The sequence below is a fragment of the Myodes glareolus genome, chromosome 7 (assembly GCF_982192425.1).
Source record: "Myodes glareolus chromosome 7, mMyoGla1.1, whole genome shotgun sequence".
NCBI classification, from domain to species: Eukaryota; Metazoa; Chordata; class Mammalia; order Rodentia; family Cricetidae; genus Myodes; species Myodes glareolus.
In genome coordinates, this window is record NC_142032.1 from 27,348,948 (window position 1) to 27,365,219 (window position 16,272).

At 36.5% G+C, this 16,272-nt stretch overlaps 1 protein-coding gene across 3 annotated transcripts in view; it reads right to left on the reverse strand.

Annotated features, from left to right (window-relative positions):
- The window catches only part of Kif20b (kinesin family member 20B), a 57,184-nt gene that overhangs the window by 20,318 nt on the left and 20,594 nt on the right, over positions 1-16,272 (reverse strand). The window contains exons 14-24 of one of the 3 annotated variants that reach the window (XM_048438903.3): positions 13,346-13,485; positions 13,036-13,174; positions 11,823-11,931; positions 10,627-10,670; positions 9,530-9,671; positions 5,753-6,989; positions 5,094-5,232; positions 3,715-3,834; positions 2,897-2,957; positions 1,615-1,740; positions 154-281 (exon numbers count right to left, since the gene is read on the reverse strand). In XM_048438903.3, coding sequence (XP_048294860.3) covers positions 154-281; positions 1,615-1,740; positions 2,897-2,957; positions 3,715-3,834; positions 5,094-5,232; positions 5,753-6,989; positions 9,530-9,671; positions 10,627-10,670; positions 11,823-11,931; positions 13,036-13,174; positions 13,346-13,485 — 2,385 coding nt within the window. Of the gene's footprint in view, positions 1-153; positions 282-1,614; positions 1,741-2,896; positions 2,958-3,714; positions 3,835-5,093; positions 5,233-5,752; positions 6,990-9,529; positions 9,672-10,626; positions 10,671-11,822; positions 12,052-13,035; positions 13,175-13,345; positions 13,486-16,272 lie in introns of all 3 variants that reach the window. The other 2 variants (XM_085693802.2, XM_048438899.3) reach the window with 2 other exon arrangements.

Genomic DNA, 16,272 nt, shown 5'->3' on the forward strand with positions numbered 1-16,272 from the left:
TTTTCAAAGTGTATTGAAAGTTTCTTCTCTATTTTATTACTAAGCACCATGTATTATTTCACCCCACAAAACTAGCTATAAAATACCAAATGCTGAGTTATCTTATCAGAAACACAATGACCAGAAAAGAGGGAGAGAGAGAAATGTTACTACCTGCAGCTCGTCCTGAAGTTTACTGAGCTTCTTCATAAGTGCGTCTGTGTCCTCCACGGGGTCTTTATTTGACCTTTCGTTACTTCTAGCTTCTAGATCTTGGAATTTTTCTTTCCATTTATCCAATTCTAATTTAAAATACACACAATGTTATGGTATGCAGCAATATGTATGACTGGTCATAGATAGATAGATAGATAGATAGATAGATAGATAGATAGATAGATAGATAGATAAGCAAGCAAGCAAGCAAGCAAGCAGAGCCCAAAATACAGATCAAGAAGCAAGAAGCCGGGACTAAAATTAGTCTAACAGCTGAACTTTAAGCAGTCTCACCAAATTCTTTAAGATTATTTTATTTGTGTCTTTTTACATGTATGTATATATGTGTGTATATGTATATGTATCACATATATGCCTGGTACCCAAGGAAGTCAGAAGAGAGCATCAGATCCCCTGGACCTAGAGTTACTGAGGTTGGAAGCTACTACATGGGTGTTGGGAACCAAACCCCTCTACAAGTACAAAAAAAAAAATGTTCTTAATCTCTGAGCCATCTCTGCAGTTACCCTCACCAAATCTTAGTGAAGAGAAACTACAGGGATTTCTCATGTGCCCAAAGATTATTAAGTACTGCACATACATTTATTTTAATCTGAAATTATGATACAATTCTTGAAGCGCTCAAGAAAGAAAAATTCTATCTATGAAAATGACTAGGAAGGTAGAAAGAACTTCATCTACCAGCACACAATTCAAGGGTTCACAGAGTACTCTCACATTATCATAACACTATGTGCAACTACAAACATGCCACACGCCAGTCATTATCAAGCACACTTCACAGACGCAGGTAATTAGGCTAACATAGCAAATGTACAAAATTACATGTAAAAACTGTCATAAAAATAAGCATATATATTTCTTCCCTTTTGTGCCAGACTATAATTAGTTTAATTAATAGTAAGTATTGTAATTTTCTACACATGCTAGAAAAATGGATGGTGTTAACAATGGAATCAGTACTTAGGGAGATTAAAAATTAATGCTAAAAGCTTGTAGATACAAATCAATCAAAGTTTGCTTTCTCTCTGTAGAATTCTTTTTTATTTTATGTGGATGAGGAGTGATCAAAAGAGGTACTGAATCTCCTAAAACTAAAGATACAGATGGCTGGTTGTAAGTCACCATGTTGGTGCAAGGAATTGGAACCCTGAAAGAGTTCAAAGTGCTCTTAATCACTGAGTCTTCTCTCCAGTCCCATCATGGAGTATTGTTATTTTTTTTATGATACACAATTTTACTCAGAAAACAATAATTTTCATAACAGTGGAAAAGGCAAATGTCAAGGCAGTCAAAAAATAGTGTATTATTATAAACTTTACACTACTTTTGAAAAGGAAAAAAAAAATCAAGGAAAATTAAAGGAAGAAATAAGTTTTGAGAGCAGTCTCAGTTTACCTTTGGCTAGCCAATCTGCTTCCTCTAACTTGGCTTCCAGCACCCGGTCTTGTTCCACCTGAGTTTGTTCCTGCTCTTCTAGTGTCAGTCGCATGTCTTCAATCACCTTCTCTTTAGCACTGAGATCTGTTTGAGAAAAAAAATCAACTGTCAACAGTTCAAGTCAAAATATCACAAAGAACTCAAATAATTTTAATAAAGAACAATTCAGAAATGTGTACAATGAAAATACAGAAATAATCACTGAAACTTAAAAACCTAAATACAAAAGTATACCCAACATTAATGAAAGAGTTTGTTAAATAGCAGTCTTCCCAACTGGAACAGATTTCAAACAATCACTACTGTAATTGCACATGGCTGTTATACAGACATGAACAGACTGATCCTAAAACTCATGCGGCAATACACAGCACCAAAAAGAGTCAAAACATTTTTACAAATGAAACACAAAAATGGGTAGACCCACATTTCCCAATTTTAAAACACATCACAATGTTGCCATAATACTGGCATGCTAACAAGAAGACAAATGGATCAAAAATCAGAAATGAAAGACCAGAAAATAAATCATCACACTTATAGTTAATCTGTTTTTCAATAATGGTACAAAGATAATGTACTAAAGGAAGCCAGGAAGCGCAGACACATCCCCAACCTCATCACTGCAGAAGCAGCAGTGCCATCATGTAAAAGACCTGTGCAAAACCAAGTCAGACCAAATCCCATCAGAGAGGGAAACTGGGCACCCACAGCCGAGAAGCTACTGGCAAGTGTTACCTGCTGGAAAAGAAAGGTCAGCTTTCTCTAAGAGGATCCTATCATCCCTGGGAAATCTGCTTTGCTCCAGTGGAAGGCCACACATCCAAATATATAGTGGTAACACAGACTGGCCTTGGAGAGAGAGAGAGAGATGGAGATGGAGGGGGAGGAAGGAAGAGGTAGAGAGAGACAAAGACGGAGACAAACACAAAGTTAAGAGAAACAGAAAAAGAAAGGTAGGGTGGATCTGAGAATTGGGAGAAGGTGATCTAAACATATGGTACGAAATTTTCAAAGAGCTAAAAAAAAAAGTATTTTTAAGATGCACTGGCCATTACCTTACTGCTTTTCTAATAATCAAGTTTAAGTTTAAAATTTAATCGGCAGAAGTAATGCTTTTCATCTTTGAAAACACACCTTTGGCTGCCATCATTTCAACATTTTTAAAGAAAAAATATTAACTGTTATTACAACTATTTAGAAGTCATTTTAATTCTAAACGGAGGAACCCGGTTCTAACCTTTGCACACTCTCTCATACTGTTGTACTGTTTCTTCCATTTTGTGATTGTTTAACTGCTCCTAAAAAAATTAAGAATACAATTAAAGGCACATATAAATCAATACTTAAAAATGATTAACAGTAGGTGTTGAAACACAGTCCAGGAACGTTGAGTGCTTCTGAAAATACTCCAAGAAAACAAGACAAGAATCTTGAGATCTGTTTCTTCAAAGCACGGAATTGTTCTTGTAATGTGTTTTTGGTTTTGTGCACCTTCCAGGTGAGTTTACTTCACATTACTGTCTTCTGTTGTTAGTCAATCAAATGTTTAAACTATCCTTTATGTCTCTATGGGAAAAACATGGTTCTGCCACATGTGGCTTGTCCTTGTGACTGTACACAGTTTGAACCCATGAGAACTCTACTCATATGGCCTTTCTTAGCCTTCAGAGTATAAACTGTCTGAGGCTCTGTATAAAGATGACTAATGCAGGGGACTTCAGTCCACTTCATTCATGCAAGTTCAATACAATTCTAACTATACTCTCCAATCTCTCGCTAGTTCATCACAATCTCTACAGTTTTACAATGGATCATTACAGATCTGGCTGGAGTGTCTGGATCTTAACAAAACAATCATATGGTACTAAGGTCTGGCGGCTTGAGAAGAAATGACTTGCTACGAGGTCAGGGTCAAGACTACAAAGTGACACTTTATCACAAAGCAAAAGACACGACCAAATTTTAATACTGTAAATGAATAAAAACACACATTCTCAGTCAGTAAAATCTAACAGGAGAATGGACTTCAAGCATCATTAACAACATAACTGCTACCTTGAGCTGCTGGATGGTCCGCTGTTTCATCTCTATTTCCTGAGAATACTGGTTTTTCTTTTTCTCCAGTTCATTAATCTTAATCCTCAATAATTTCTCTTCATCACGCATTACAGATACCTACAAAGCAAAATTTATAAAGCAAATTGAACATTTTAAAACTTTTTGCTGTTGTTTAAAATTTATGGCCACATCTTCAGGTATGGTGCCCTTGAATCCCACAGAAAAGCACAGACAACGCTAAAGGTAAAAACATTATTACGAAGTGACCCAGGCTCAGCTACTTCTTCTACTTCTGGTCTAAGCATGCTTTCCTAACACTCTGTTCTCCTTACTCTTTCTTCAGAGCTCCTTCTCCCCAGCAAGTGGCTTCCTGTGACACATGGACAATCTCCCTCTTAACTCAAGCAGTATTATTTTTTCCCCTCTTCTCTTTAGGTAGCTGCCAAGATGTACAGCTTGCCTGCTGAGGAAAGGAGAGGGTGGGAAAGAAGGGAAGGGGAGAGGAAAGAAAGATTCTTAAGATGTTTACAATTTTTTTCTTCTCTCTCTCTCTCTCTCTCTTTATTTTTATTTTTTTTTTCCTTGCTCTTTTGGATTTGAAGATAGGATTTCTCCGTGTAACAACCCTGGCTGTCCTTGAACTCTAGAACTCACTCTGTAGATTGGTCTGACCTTGAACTCAGAGATCCACCTTCCTCTGTCTCTCAATTCATAGAAAGACACAGGTGGTAAAAAATATAGAGCAAAAGAAAGTAGACAGCAAAAATATATAACTGGTTATATGTACTAACTTCAAAGAAAATGACTAGGAGAAATGGAATGAAATTTCCCCCTCCCTAAATACTTCCTTTTATGTTACACATTTGAATTGTGTAACTAAATTCTCTATTTTGAAATTATGGTCATCTACAGTCATACCACACTCAAGGTACCAAATCCTATCTAAATTCAATTAAATTAAATTAAATTAAAATGAAAATTTAAGTCACTCTTTATACCCTAAATATGAAATAGAAATAAAACTACTTTCTGTTTTTAGAGAAACATGAATTTTACACTTTTTAAGAAAAAGATTCTAGTCCTATACCTAAAGCGTATATATTTTTACATACATGCATGAACAAACCTTCAAATGTAGAAAGGTTTATTATCTGCAGCTGGCGAGGATCATTTCCAAAGTCATGATATCCACATATTTTTTTTTATCATGCTAACCTTCAGCTTATTTAACTTGGCCGCATATTTTCTAAATTAATGGTAGTCATCATTTTTAGAAAAATTCAAGTTCACAGATTTCAGTCTAATCCTAAACTTGAAACCTAGGGGAGAAAATCTACACCACACTAAATTGCCAAAGGACTTTTCATAAAACCTACCTCCTTCTGTACCTGCTCAATCTGCTTTTTGGCATCAGTGAGTTTCTCTTTCAGCTCAGCATAATCTTCTTCCTTCCTCTGAAGATCTGCCTGAAGATTCTGAGTAAGAACATGGTTTGCAGCAAGCTCCTCTTTCAATCTAAAAGGGAGCAACAATCACAAAATACTTGTCTAAGGTGAGGCAACATGGGCTGCTTAGGATCACTGTGTGAAATGGGAACAAGTGTTACAGAACTACATATTTTCACATGGAGACTGTGTAAATTAGCAATGAGTGCCTCAGAGGGTGTCATGTGGGCTCTTAGGAGTATAATTTTTACATACAAGTTTTATTTCTAAAGGTTTATGTGAACCAAGTTCAAGTGTTTCACTTATCATATATTCTATATTCTACCAAATTAATATGTCCATCTAATTCATCAAAATTTATGGAGAAAAATAAATGCTTGGAGCCAGCAAGATGACACTGAATAGAGGCATTTTCTGCCAAGTCTGATGACCTGAGTTCAATTCCTGGGACCCACATGCTACAGGGAACAGACTATCTCCCACAGGTTGTTCTTTGACCTCTGCGAACATGGGCACATGCACAGAGACACACAGACAAAATATGAAATATTTTACATATTTTAGATAGCTAAAATTAAAACTTAGCTCACTTTTCTGTTTCTTGTCTGCTAGTTTCTCTTTCTTCTTCCTTTAACTGAAGTGACTGTTTCATATTATGCAAATTATTTGCCAACTGTGTGATTTCTTCCTTCAACTTGATTTCCTTTTCATTTAAATCTTTGGTGCTTTTGATGTGATCCTGGTGATTTCCTTCCAATTCCTTCAGACTTGCTTCTAGCTTTAAGATGGCAGATTCCTTCTCTAAAATGCCTTGCTCTAATTCGGCTAAGCGCCTACACTCATCTTTCTGGGTCTCTACCATCATTTCAAGTTCCTTTATTTTTGCCTTATAGCACGCAACATCCCGGGTAAGCTCTGAAAGAGTTTGCTCTCTTTCGGCTACAAGCTGTTCTTGAACACCAAGACTATCACACTTTTCTTGCAGTTCTTCTCTGAGCTGCTGTATAAGACTTTCTTTCTCTTCCAGTTGGAGATCTTTATGCTTATCCTCACTCTCCTTAGCTTGTAGTTCATTGTTCTCATCCCTGCAGCCTTTTACTTCCACCTGTAATTTTTCAATTTTCTCTTCCAGTTCCTGAATCTGGTAAGACTTTTTGGAGGAGGCCTTCACAATCTCTTTGCATACTTCCCAGAGGGCTTCAATACTGGAGTGGAAGGAACTTGCCCTACTGAGCTCCTGAATATGATAGTCTTTAACCCCTTTGCTTGACAAGTCATTACCTGGAAGCTGTAGTGATGTGTTCAGCAAATTATCCCCTTCAGGACCATTTGACAGATCCTGGAGACAAAGTAAATCTATTTTTGAAATATGAGAAGGTGAATCAAGTGACCGTAGTTCATCTATTTTTGCTTGCATTAGCTGTATCTGTGAAACATTGCTTGTGATGCTTCTTGTAGCAGTTTCCATCTTCTGTGACAATTTCAGGATCCTTTCCTCCTGCTCTTGGTTCACAGCTCTCTGTGTGTGTAACTCAGCAACCACACTGTCATAACTGGCCTGGATCTGCTCCACCTCTGTCCTCAGGGACAAGTTCTTTTCTTCAGCGAAACAAAGCTGCTGCTGCAAGCTCACAATCTGTTCGTTTAATTCTGCTTTTTCCACTTTTTCACTTTTGAGTTCATTTTCACCAATAATTAAAAGTCTTTTTAACTCTTCATTCTTTTCTTGTAAAATTCTAATGCCTACCCCACTCTCTGCAAAAGACTGTTCTATTTCTTCACTTTTCTTTTGATCTTCAGTGACGGGTAGACTAACAAGGATAAGCCCTTAAAGAGAACATTGATACTAATTTTATTAATCTAGCAAAACATAACAAAGCAACAGTGGCATATAAACCAACATTCGCAACACCAGAAACATCAAACTTCTAATGAAAAACTGAAAAGAACTTTTAAAAGAAAACATATACAACTTAACCCACTTATATTAAAAAGTATAGCTCCAGATCTGAGTTGACAAAAGAAGTCTAACAAAACAATGTTGTTACTTCTGAGTACTCCCTTTCTGATCATTTCTAGTATTTATTATCTAACTCTATTCCACAGAGCTTTATCTAACACCAAGTCAGGACAGAGGAAAGAAAATTCCAGTGACATTCTTTCTCCCCCTACCCCCACCCAAGGTTTCTCGGCATAGGTTTGGTGCCTGTCCTGGAACTAGCTCTTGTAGACCAGGCTAGCCTCAAACTCACAGAGATCCGCCAGCTTCTGCCTCCCAAGTGCTGGGATTAAAGGGTGCGCCACCACCGCCTAGCCTCAGTGACATTCTTCCCAGCAACAAACTATATCCAAAAGAACAGTTTCAAATTACAGTTACTATGCAACTGATTTACAAATTGAGCACCTTATTCAATTTCTTCATAAATCAAAGTATGAGAGAATTGAAATTCTGAGAAGTCATTCAAAATCAGAAGTTAGAACATATGGCCTCACCTTTCTCTCATAAGTAAACTGCTAAATCCTGAGTATTTCCTCAGATGGAAAAAGGAACCCAATGCTAGTGGCTCCCAAGTTGTAGGTGTAAAGATCAAGGTAAGTGCTGTGCTTTAGAGATAAGACAGCTATTAACATAATATGGAAAAAAAACACAGAGCTCAGTTTATTAAACATGAATGCAAGGCGTGTTTGCAGGCGCAATGTTTACATTTCTAGGGCAAGGATAACTCTGCCGGCCCTACTCTAAGGCTAGTGCTAACAGGCTCAAATGATAGACTCAGTTGGTCAAGTGTTGGCCATGTAATCAAGAGGGGCCAAGATTAATCCTCAGAACCAAGAAAAAAAGTTGGGTTTCTTGGCACACACATAAAATTCCAGCACTGGGAAGGCTTACTGACTAGTTAGTCTAACCTCATCAATGATGCTAATCCTTCTGTACACTGTGAAAATGTGCTGCTCTCATTTATAAAAAGTTGACTTGGCTAAAAACTAGGCATGATTTTCGGAGCAGAGAGAATGTCAGGAAGGAGGAGTCAGAAGAGTCTAACCAGACTTAATAAGGACAAAACAAGCTTTGTGAACAACAGCATTTATCTCTGCTTGCTTACTGTAGGTGAATGTGACCACCTGAGTCACGCTCTGGCAGTCATTCCTTCTTCATCATGATGAAACAGACCTTTAAACAGTGAACCAAAATAAACCCCTCCTTCCTGAAGTTGCTTTGTCACAGCAGTAACTAACATAGGTCAATATAACCTTATTCCATTACATTAGACCAAGATCTACTTTATTTAACATGGTCTAACTTGGGCTACAGTTTTAATTAGTTATACAATTTTAAGTTTATAATTTCTGGAGCTAGGTAGATGGTTCCTCAGGGAGAGCCAGGTTCAGTTCCCAGCATTCAGATGGTGGTTTAAGACTACCTGTAACTGCAGTTTCAAGGGACCTATTGTCCTCTTCTGACCAGTTAAGGCACCAAACACACATGTGGAGCACATATATATGTGCAGAAAGAATACCTATACACATAAAATAAATCTTTTTAAAAACTAAAGTAAAAATATTTATAATGTATATTCTCTAACTTTAAAAAAAAGAAGTAAAATGTTGGCATTGCCTGCCAGACAGTCTCTCTGTATCTCTTTTAATGCTGTTCTGTTGACAGTCTTGATATGTGGCCCAAGAAAGCCTCAAACTCACAGACCTATGCCTGAGCATCCCTAGGTCTAGGATTACAGGCACATAGCACAACATCCAGCTGCTAACCCAACTTTCTTAAAAATCGTTGAACCTATTTTCAAAGTTTTTCCTATGTTTGCAATTGACTGCAACTGATACTTTCTTAATTATTTCTCAGAGAATCAGTTTACCCTAGAGTCTAGCAACTCTACGATCTTGGGATTTGCTTCCCCTGCCCCATTTTTTTTAAACCAATTTGACCTTTTTTAAGTATTTCAAAAAAAAAAATTCAATTTACAATATTTTCAATGGACTTTCTTCTAGCATTTTAAAATATAATTCAAGTACAAGTTTTGTTAGTAATATTTGGCTCAAAGTCTGTCAAACATCTCCTTTTTGTCCAAATGAACAAAAATGTAAAGTCAGGAAAAGAATGAGCAAAGGTTTAAGCAAAAACACATATATGTTTTGAAAGTGATTTTTACCTACTAACAGCACAGAATGAAATATCAGAGAATGATAAAAGCTCAGTATCTAAAGCCTTATTGATTAAATAAAAGACAATTTCATGTACACACATTCCCTGATAGATTAGATCATGGTATCTAGGTTTTCCTAAAGTACGTTCTTGGTCAGGCCATTTACTGCTTGTGAAGCACCCCTGCAGGAGGCTGAGGTGTCACTATTACCTTTCTTTGCTGGTGGTTCACCTTGCTGAAGTCCATCTTCATTTAATCTTTTCCTTTCTGGATGTGTCTGTGTTCTGCTGTCCTTGGGCATTGCAACTGTTTCATTACAAGTTGATTTACTGATGATTAAAGATGTATCAACCTAAAACAAAACAATTAAATCAGATTCTAAAGTAGAATGTTACAACAAACACGGGAACTACTCACACTAACTCTCATCCATTGATTCACAAATTTGATGAAACTCTTTGTAAATTGTTTCTTAAGTTTCACCCTAAATAACTGAGGACTCTGGCAACAGAAAGCATTTAGATAAATATCACTAACGTCACACTCAAAACATGTGCTTCAGATGCAATGGGAAAAGCTCATGTTGCCAGCTACTTAGGAGAATGTGGGAGGACTGTTCAAGTACACAAGTTCAAGACTAGTTACATACATATACTTTTATTCATCTACTTCCAGTAACCTAGCATGATAATTGGTAGACGGCAGACAATGGTTTTGCCTGGGAAAAAAAAAAGGTTCCAGCCTTAAAAAAACCTAACACCTCATGTTCAGATAATCCAGGGAATGGTGACATTCAACATTTTAAAACACCCGGCAATTTAAGATAAACACTAGTTAATACATCAGATCAACATCACGTTCTACTAAAAGAATAGAACCTAGTATGTGGTGACAGAATTAATTCCAAGTTTGTCCAATAAAACTAAAAGACAAAATCCCATTTGCATAACACTTTAAGGAATAGAAGCTCTATATATGCATAAATCTAGAAGTCTTGAAAAAACTTTCTATTGACAATGATTAAACAATGGTAAACAGAGTGACTGTTGACTTGCTTTTAATCATTTATTTTTAGTTACAAGGCTGTGCACACACACATTAATGCAAGTGCCCCGAAGCCAAAGGCTGAGTCCTCTGGAACTCCTGTACTGGCCTATGTCTCCAGTTCCAACATCTGCATTCTTTGCAACACATTCATTTTTTGTGGTTTTTTTTAAAGTACATTTTTAAATAAGCATAGAGTCATGATTTACACCCTGTCATTAATCCATTAAATTCTTACCACGACAAAGTAAAGCTCACATTACCTGACTTGATGATGTCTTGAGCCCTTGAACTAAAGAGTCTGATTCTGTGACGAGAAAGAACATTAATAAGAAAATTCTAAGTTTCTAAAAATAAAAAGCAATGAATGAATCACAGGTTACTAAATTACATTAAATTTGGAAAAAGAAATTTGACAATGCAAATATTAAATTAAAAGACAATGATGCTTCATGAATAGCCACTTTCAAAACTTGGAGCAAACTAATGGACAGAAGCCATTTAGTAGAAGCACAGTAGCGTCCATTAAAAAAAAAAAAAGAAAGAAAGAAAAAGAAAAAAATTAACTCCTTTACAATTGGTCTTTAAGATTTCCTATAAATTAAGACTCTTGCTTTAGTTCTGGGTTGATTTTCTGCTTGTTTGCTCTCATTTTGGGAGGTCTTCTCTAAAAATACTGACATAAAAACTAATAAATGCTTTAAAACTATTTATTTAGTTGTTTTTATTTGTGTGTGCACGTACACACATGTGTACACACATGTGGGGCAGGTACATCTATATACCTGAATAAAGCAGAAATCAGCCTTGAGTGTACATCCTTAGGCATTGTCCACCTTGTTCTTTTATAGACAATCTCTGAGATTTACCCTTAATTACGTTAGGCTGGCTACTCACAAATTCCAAGGGCCTGTCTCTGTCCCCATCCCCAGCAGTGGAATTATAAACACATGCCACCACACAAAGCTTATTTTGTATAGGGTCTGGGTATCAAACTTGGGTCTTTATGCTTTCTACATGGCACCAACATTACTGAGCTATCTGTCAGCCCTAAAAACTACTTTTAGGCCAGGACTGGTGGCACACACCTTTAATCCTAGCACTCAGGAGGCAAAGGCAGGCAGATTTCTGTGAGTTAGAGGCCAGTCTGGTCTAAAAATAGTTTAAAATTTAAAAGTTTAAAAGCGAGTTTCAGGACAGCTAGGGCTATTATACAGAGAAACCCTGTCTCAACAAGCAAAAACAACACACACACATACACACACACACACACACACACACACACACATATTTATGTATTTTTTGTAGTAAATCAACATACCAATGGTAAAAATGTTAAGATTTTTATATAGCTTAAAAACAATTTCTAGTCACAAAGGTAAAAGAAAGTTGCACAAATCTCTATACTCCACTTTTTAATGTATTTGTAAAACTCAAATAAGGGTACACATACACTTACCATTCTCTCTACTTTTTAGCTCTTCTTGGGCTTTAAGTAATTCTTCTTTAGTTTGGGCTAATTCCTCTTTAACTTGATTAAATTTTAACTGCAAACAAGCAATAGCTTCCTGGGGATCAGCAAGAGATGTAATATATAAATGAGCAAGTTCAGCCTGTTTCTTAATATCAGTGACATCATCTTGAAGAGAATCAATAATATCTTCAACTCCTACATAATTACGAGCTTCCTAAAAATAGCAGAAATCACACATCTACCATTAACAGTGGATTCACTTCATGTGGTAATACTTTAGTCAGTTTTCAAACAGCAAAAACTCACAACTTAAAATTCTTTAAGTTACATGAAACCCCCAAATTCTCAAAATTTGTGTTTCACTTTCTAAAATATATAACATGAAGTTTATTTCCTCAGGAGTATATCACAAACCATACTATAAGTTATTACAGAACAATTTTGATTACCTAGTTCAAGTATACCTTCAATCACATATTGATTCTTACATGGTATTTTACAGTAACCCCAGAAATTAGTCTCTGTTCTCGGGCAGAAGTCCACATCACAAACCAAGCACACATTACAACGTGATGGAATGCCCTTGAGAGCCCGGAGATCTCTATCCCAGACACTGAATCCAGTGGCTGAGGAACAAAGCATGTATCCCCAGAGGAAACCAAAACAATCCCTCCAAAAATCCCTCTCAGCTTCAGTGGGAGCAGCAAAAACTAATCAACTTTCCTTGAGGCAACCCACAGTACTTTTCCAACAAAGGCAAGCCTTTCTATATATAAATAAATGTTTCTGGTCTGATCAGAACAATTAAGTGATCGACCCTTTATATCCTTTTCTTCACAAATTTTAAGACATTTCTGAAAGGGGTATTCTGTAATTCAACAAAAATGACTGTCACAGCCTACAAGCAATACAATGACTCAAAAAAAAAATGAAATGGAAACAAATCACATACACACACACACACACACACACACACACACAGCTTTTCCAAAAATGAAAGTTTATTAAACTGTTTGTGTCTAGCAAGGTGACACACACTAAGGTACTAAGGAAGCCATAGAAAGAAGACTGGAGTTACAGACCAGCTTGGGTTATATTTAACTTTAACCATGATTTCTAACATTTCTCATCACTGATGTGGGGTATTAAATTCTGGTACCAAAAACTTCACTGATTTTTAATATTTTCATTAACATACTTCAGTTCCAACTTTCATGGCACAAATTGTATTTGTTGGTTCATCTTGGGTGTCACATTTTCCAACCAGATCTTTGAAGATTGCCAGGCGACGTTCAGCATTTTCTTCTAATGTCTCTCGTTCCTGAAGAAGTGTCTCCCTTTAAAACATAAATTCTATTAAAAGAGCAATTTAAATGCTCAAGTGTAACAACTGTCTATATAAAGAAGCCATCACATTTAAAAGTCACCTAATATAAATTAAGAAATGGCTATAAAATTAACAAATGAATAAATCTCAATTCTTACTAGCTCATGAAGAAATAACTTACTTAAAATCGGCTTCCCGTTGAGTCCAATACTGAGTGAACTCTTGTGTAACTTCTTCTCGAATTTTAAATTCCAATGTTAACTTTTCCTTTTTTTCATTTATTAGTCTTTTTTTCAAATCTTCTATTAAATCCAAAAGTTTCTAAAATAAGGACATATACTTTACAGAAAAGGGTAAGCTCCAAGAGAAATATAGACTGTTCAAAGATAGCTTTAAAGTTTAGTCTACTATAATCGTGTCCTATTCACTGGGCATGGTAATACTCCAAGATTTTAACAGCAGAACTCAGAAGGAAAGGGCAGGTGGATCTCTGCAAATTCCAGGCCAGACTGGGCTACAGAGTGAGACTGTACATAAAAATAGAAAAAGTACTCTGTCAGAGAAAGGGATATATGACTCACTGTAGCACAAGCTCAGATTCACACATATTACAATCATGTGTGTGCACACACACATACACACACACACACACACACACACTCATAATGACACAAACTCTACACAGTATCAAAATCTGAACCACTCATATGGTACAGAGCAGAGAAACTGCTACAAATGTCGGCCTTCCAAAATACCTAAGAAACAGATTAACTTTGTAGTCTTAGGCTTTTTACTATACGTGTGTGTGTGTGTGTGTGTGTGTGTGTGTAGACATATACTCATACATAAATATGTATGCACATGTATAATAAAAAGATATAAACAACTCCACAACTTTGAAAACATACATGATAATATGATACATAGCAGTTAACAATTAACATGTCAGGTACAAATTCATGATCAAATAAGTTACAGCATCGAGAAAACACCCTGATATTCTTTCAAAAACAGTTTCTAAGGCCTTATATACTTTCTTGATATATTCTCAGTTTTTTCTTAAATTTTTTTTGCTGGGGGCTGGAGAGATGGTTCAGAGGTTAAGAGCACTGACTGCTTTTCCGGAGGTCCTGAGTTCAATTCCCAGCAACCACATGGTGGCTCACAACCATCTGTAATGAGATCTGGTGCCCTCTTCTGGCCTGCAGGCATATATGGAAGTTGAACACTGTGTACATAATAAATAAATCTTTAAAAAAAAAATTTTTTTGCTGTTATTGTTTGTTTTTTGAGACAGGGTTTCTCTGTAGCTTTGGAGCCTATCCTAGAACTAGCTCTTATAGGCCTCGAACTCACAGAGATCTGCCTGCCTCTGCCTCCCGATTAAAATCCCGATCTGCTGGGATTAAAGGCATGCGCCACCACTGTCCGGCTCACCCTGATATTCTTAAAGGCTGTGATTTATGTTCTCAACAACAAACTATTAAACTCTCAAAAACTATAGATCCTTCACTGTCTCAACTTTATGTTTGAAAATAACTTCATCAAGAACTAATGTGAGAAAATAATTATTTAACATGGTCCAGGTTTCTGGCTGGAAGAAGGCTTATTACCTTGGTATACTTTTGTGGTAGTTATAAGGTATTGTTATTAAAAAAAAAAATAAAGTCAATTCAAGGAATTGCCTCAATTGTGCTGCTTCCATAGAGCAAACATCATGATCATGCAGTAAGTAATGATGGAGAAGTGTTATAGACATGAAATTCTGCATTAATGTAAGAAAACTTTTTGGAAGTGGGTTTGTATGCATGTAATCACAAGAGTCATGTGAACATGTCTGGACAACATGGGTAACATTTCTCCTAAAATGCTACCCACTCTGTTTCCATTCGCCTGGGCTCACCTATTAGGCTAAACTGGCTACCCAACAAAACACAAAGATCCACTCGTCTTCTCCTCCCCAGAACTGGGATTACAAGAGGTACCACCATGCTAGGCTCTTTTTTTTTTTTAACTGATTCTAAAACTCAGTTACTCATGCTCAGGCAGCAAGTACTTATCAAATGAACTCTCTCCTTACTACCCCAATAACTTATTCTTACTATTTTTAACATCAAATAATGTCTTGATTTTTTTTAAAAAAAAAATCCTTGTTGGCTATTCTAACTAAATAAATTCTAAGGATAAATAAACATGCTACTATCAACAAATTTTATTATAATTTTAAGGTATCTATCATCTAATTAAAATGCAATTTATGTTCACTGAGTAAAAAGGTAGTATACTTCAAACTGACGCAAGAGTAGGAAACCTCATTTCTATTTAGCAGTGAGGACGCATCCCAGTAGGAGAGTGTGCCTAGCATGTGCAAAGCTCCATACCATTAAAAAAAAAAAAAGTATTTAACAAAATATTGGTGAATTTTTTTCTTGAAAATACCTACTACTGCCTTCATTATGCACTTATAGAACATTACCACAAGCTATACCATTAAATCAAGATGGTTCAGTAGGTAAAGGAGTTTGGTGACAAGTCTGACAACCTGAGTTCAGCCTCCAGAACTCCCATGCTGGAGGAAGAGGGCTGACTGTTTTGAGTTGTCTTGTGACTTACACATGTATGTGATGACACACACCCACTCTTTCCAAGCATATACTGTGCATATGCTCAGTACAGCACTTAAGTAGCAGATGTAAAACCTTGAGTTCAATCCCCAGCACTAGCTTAGGAAGAAAAACTGAGTGTGGTTGAGTGCACCTGTAACATCTTCACATGGGAGATGGAACAAGAGGATGATGGTAGTTCTAGGGCCAGAGTGGACAACAATACATGCTCTAAGCCAACAAGGGCCCCAGAGCAAGACCCTATCTCAAAATCCAAAACAGAGGGGTAGGCTGAAATACTTGTTTGTAAAATAGCCTCATATACTCAATTTGAATTAAAAATCCCAGGCACCCACATAAAAAGCTAAACACAGCACACATATGTAAATTTCAGCAGTGGTGGGGAGACAGGCAGATCCCAGGAAGTAAAGAATCTACTCCACAAAGTTGTTCTCTGACCCCCACACACACTCACATTTGATATTGATCTGATCTCTACATGCAC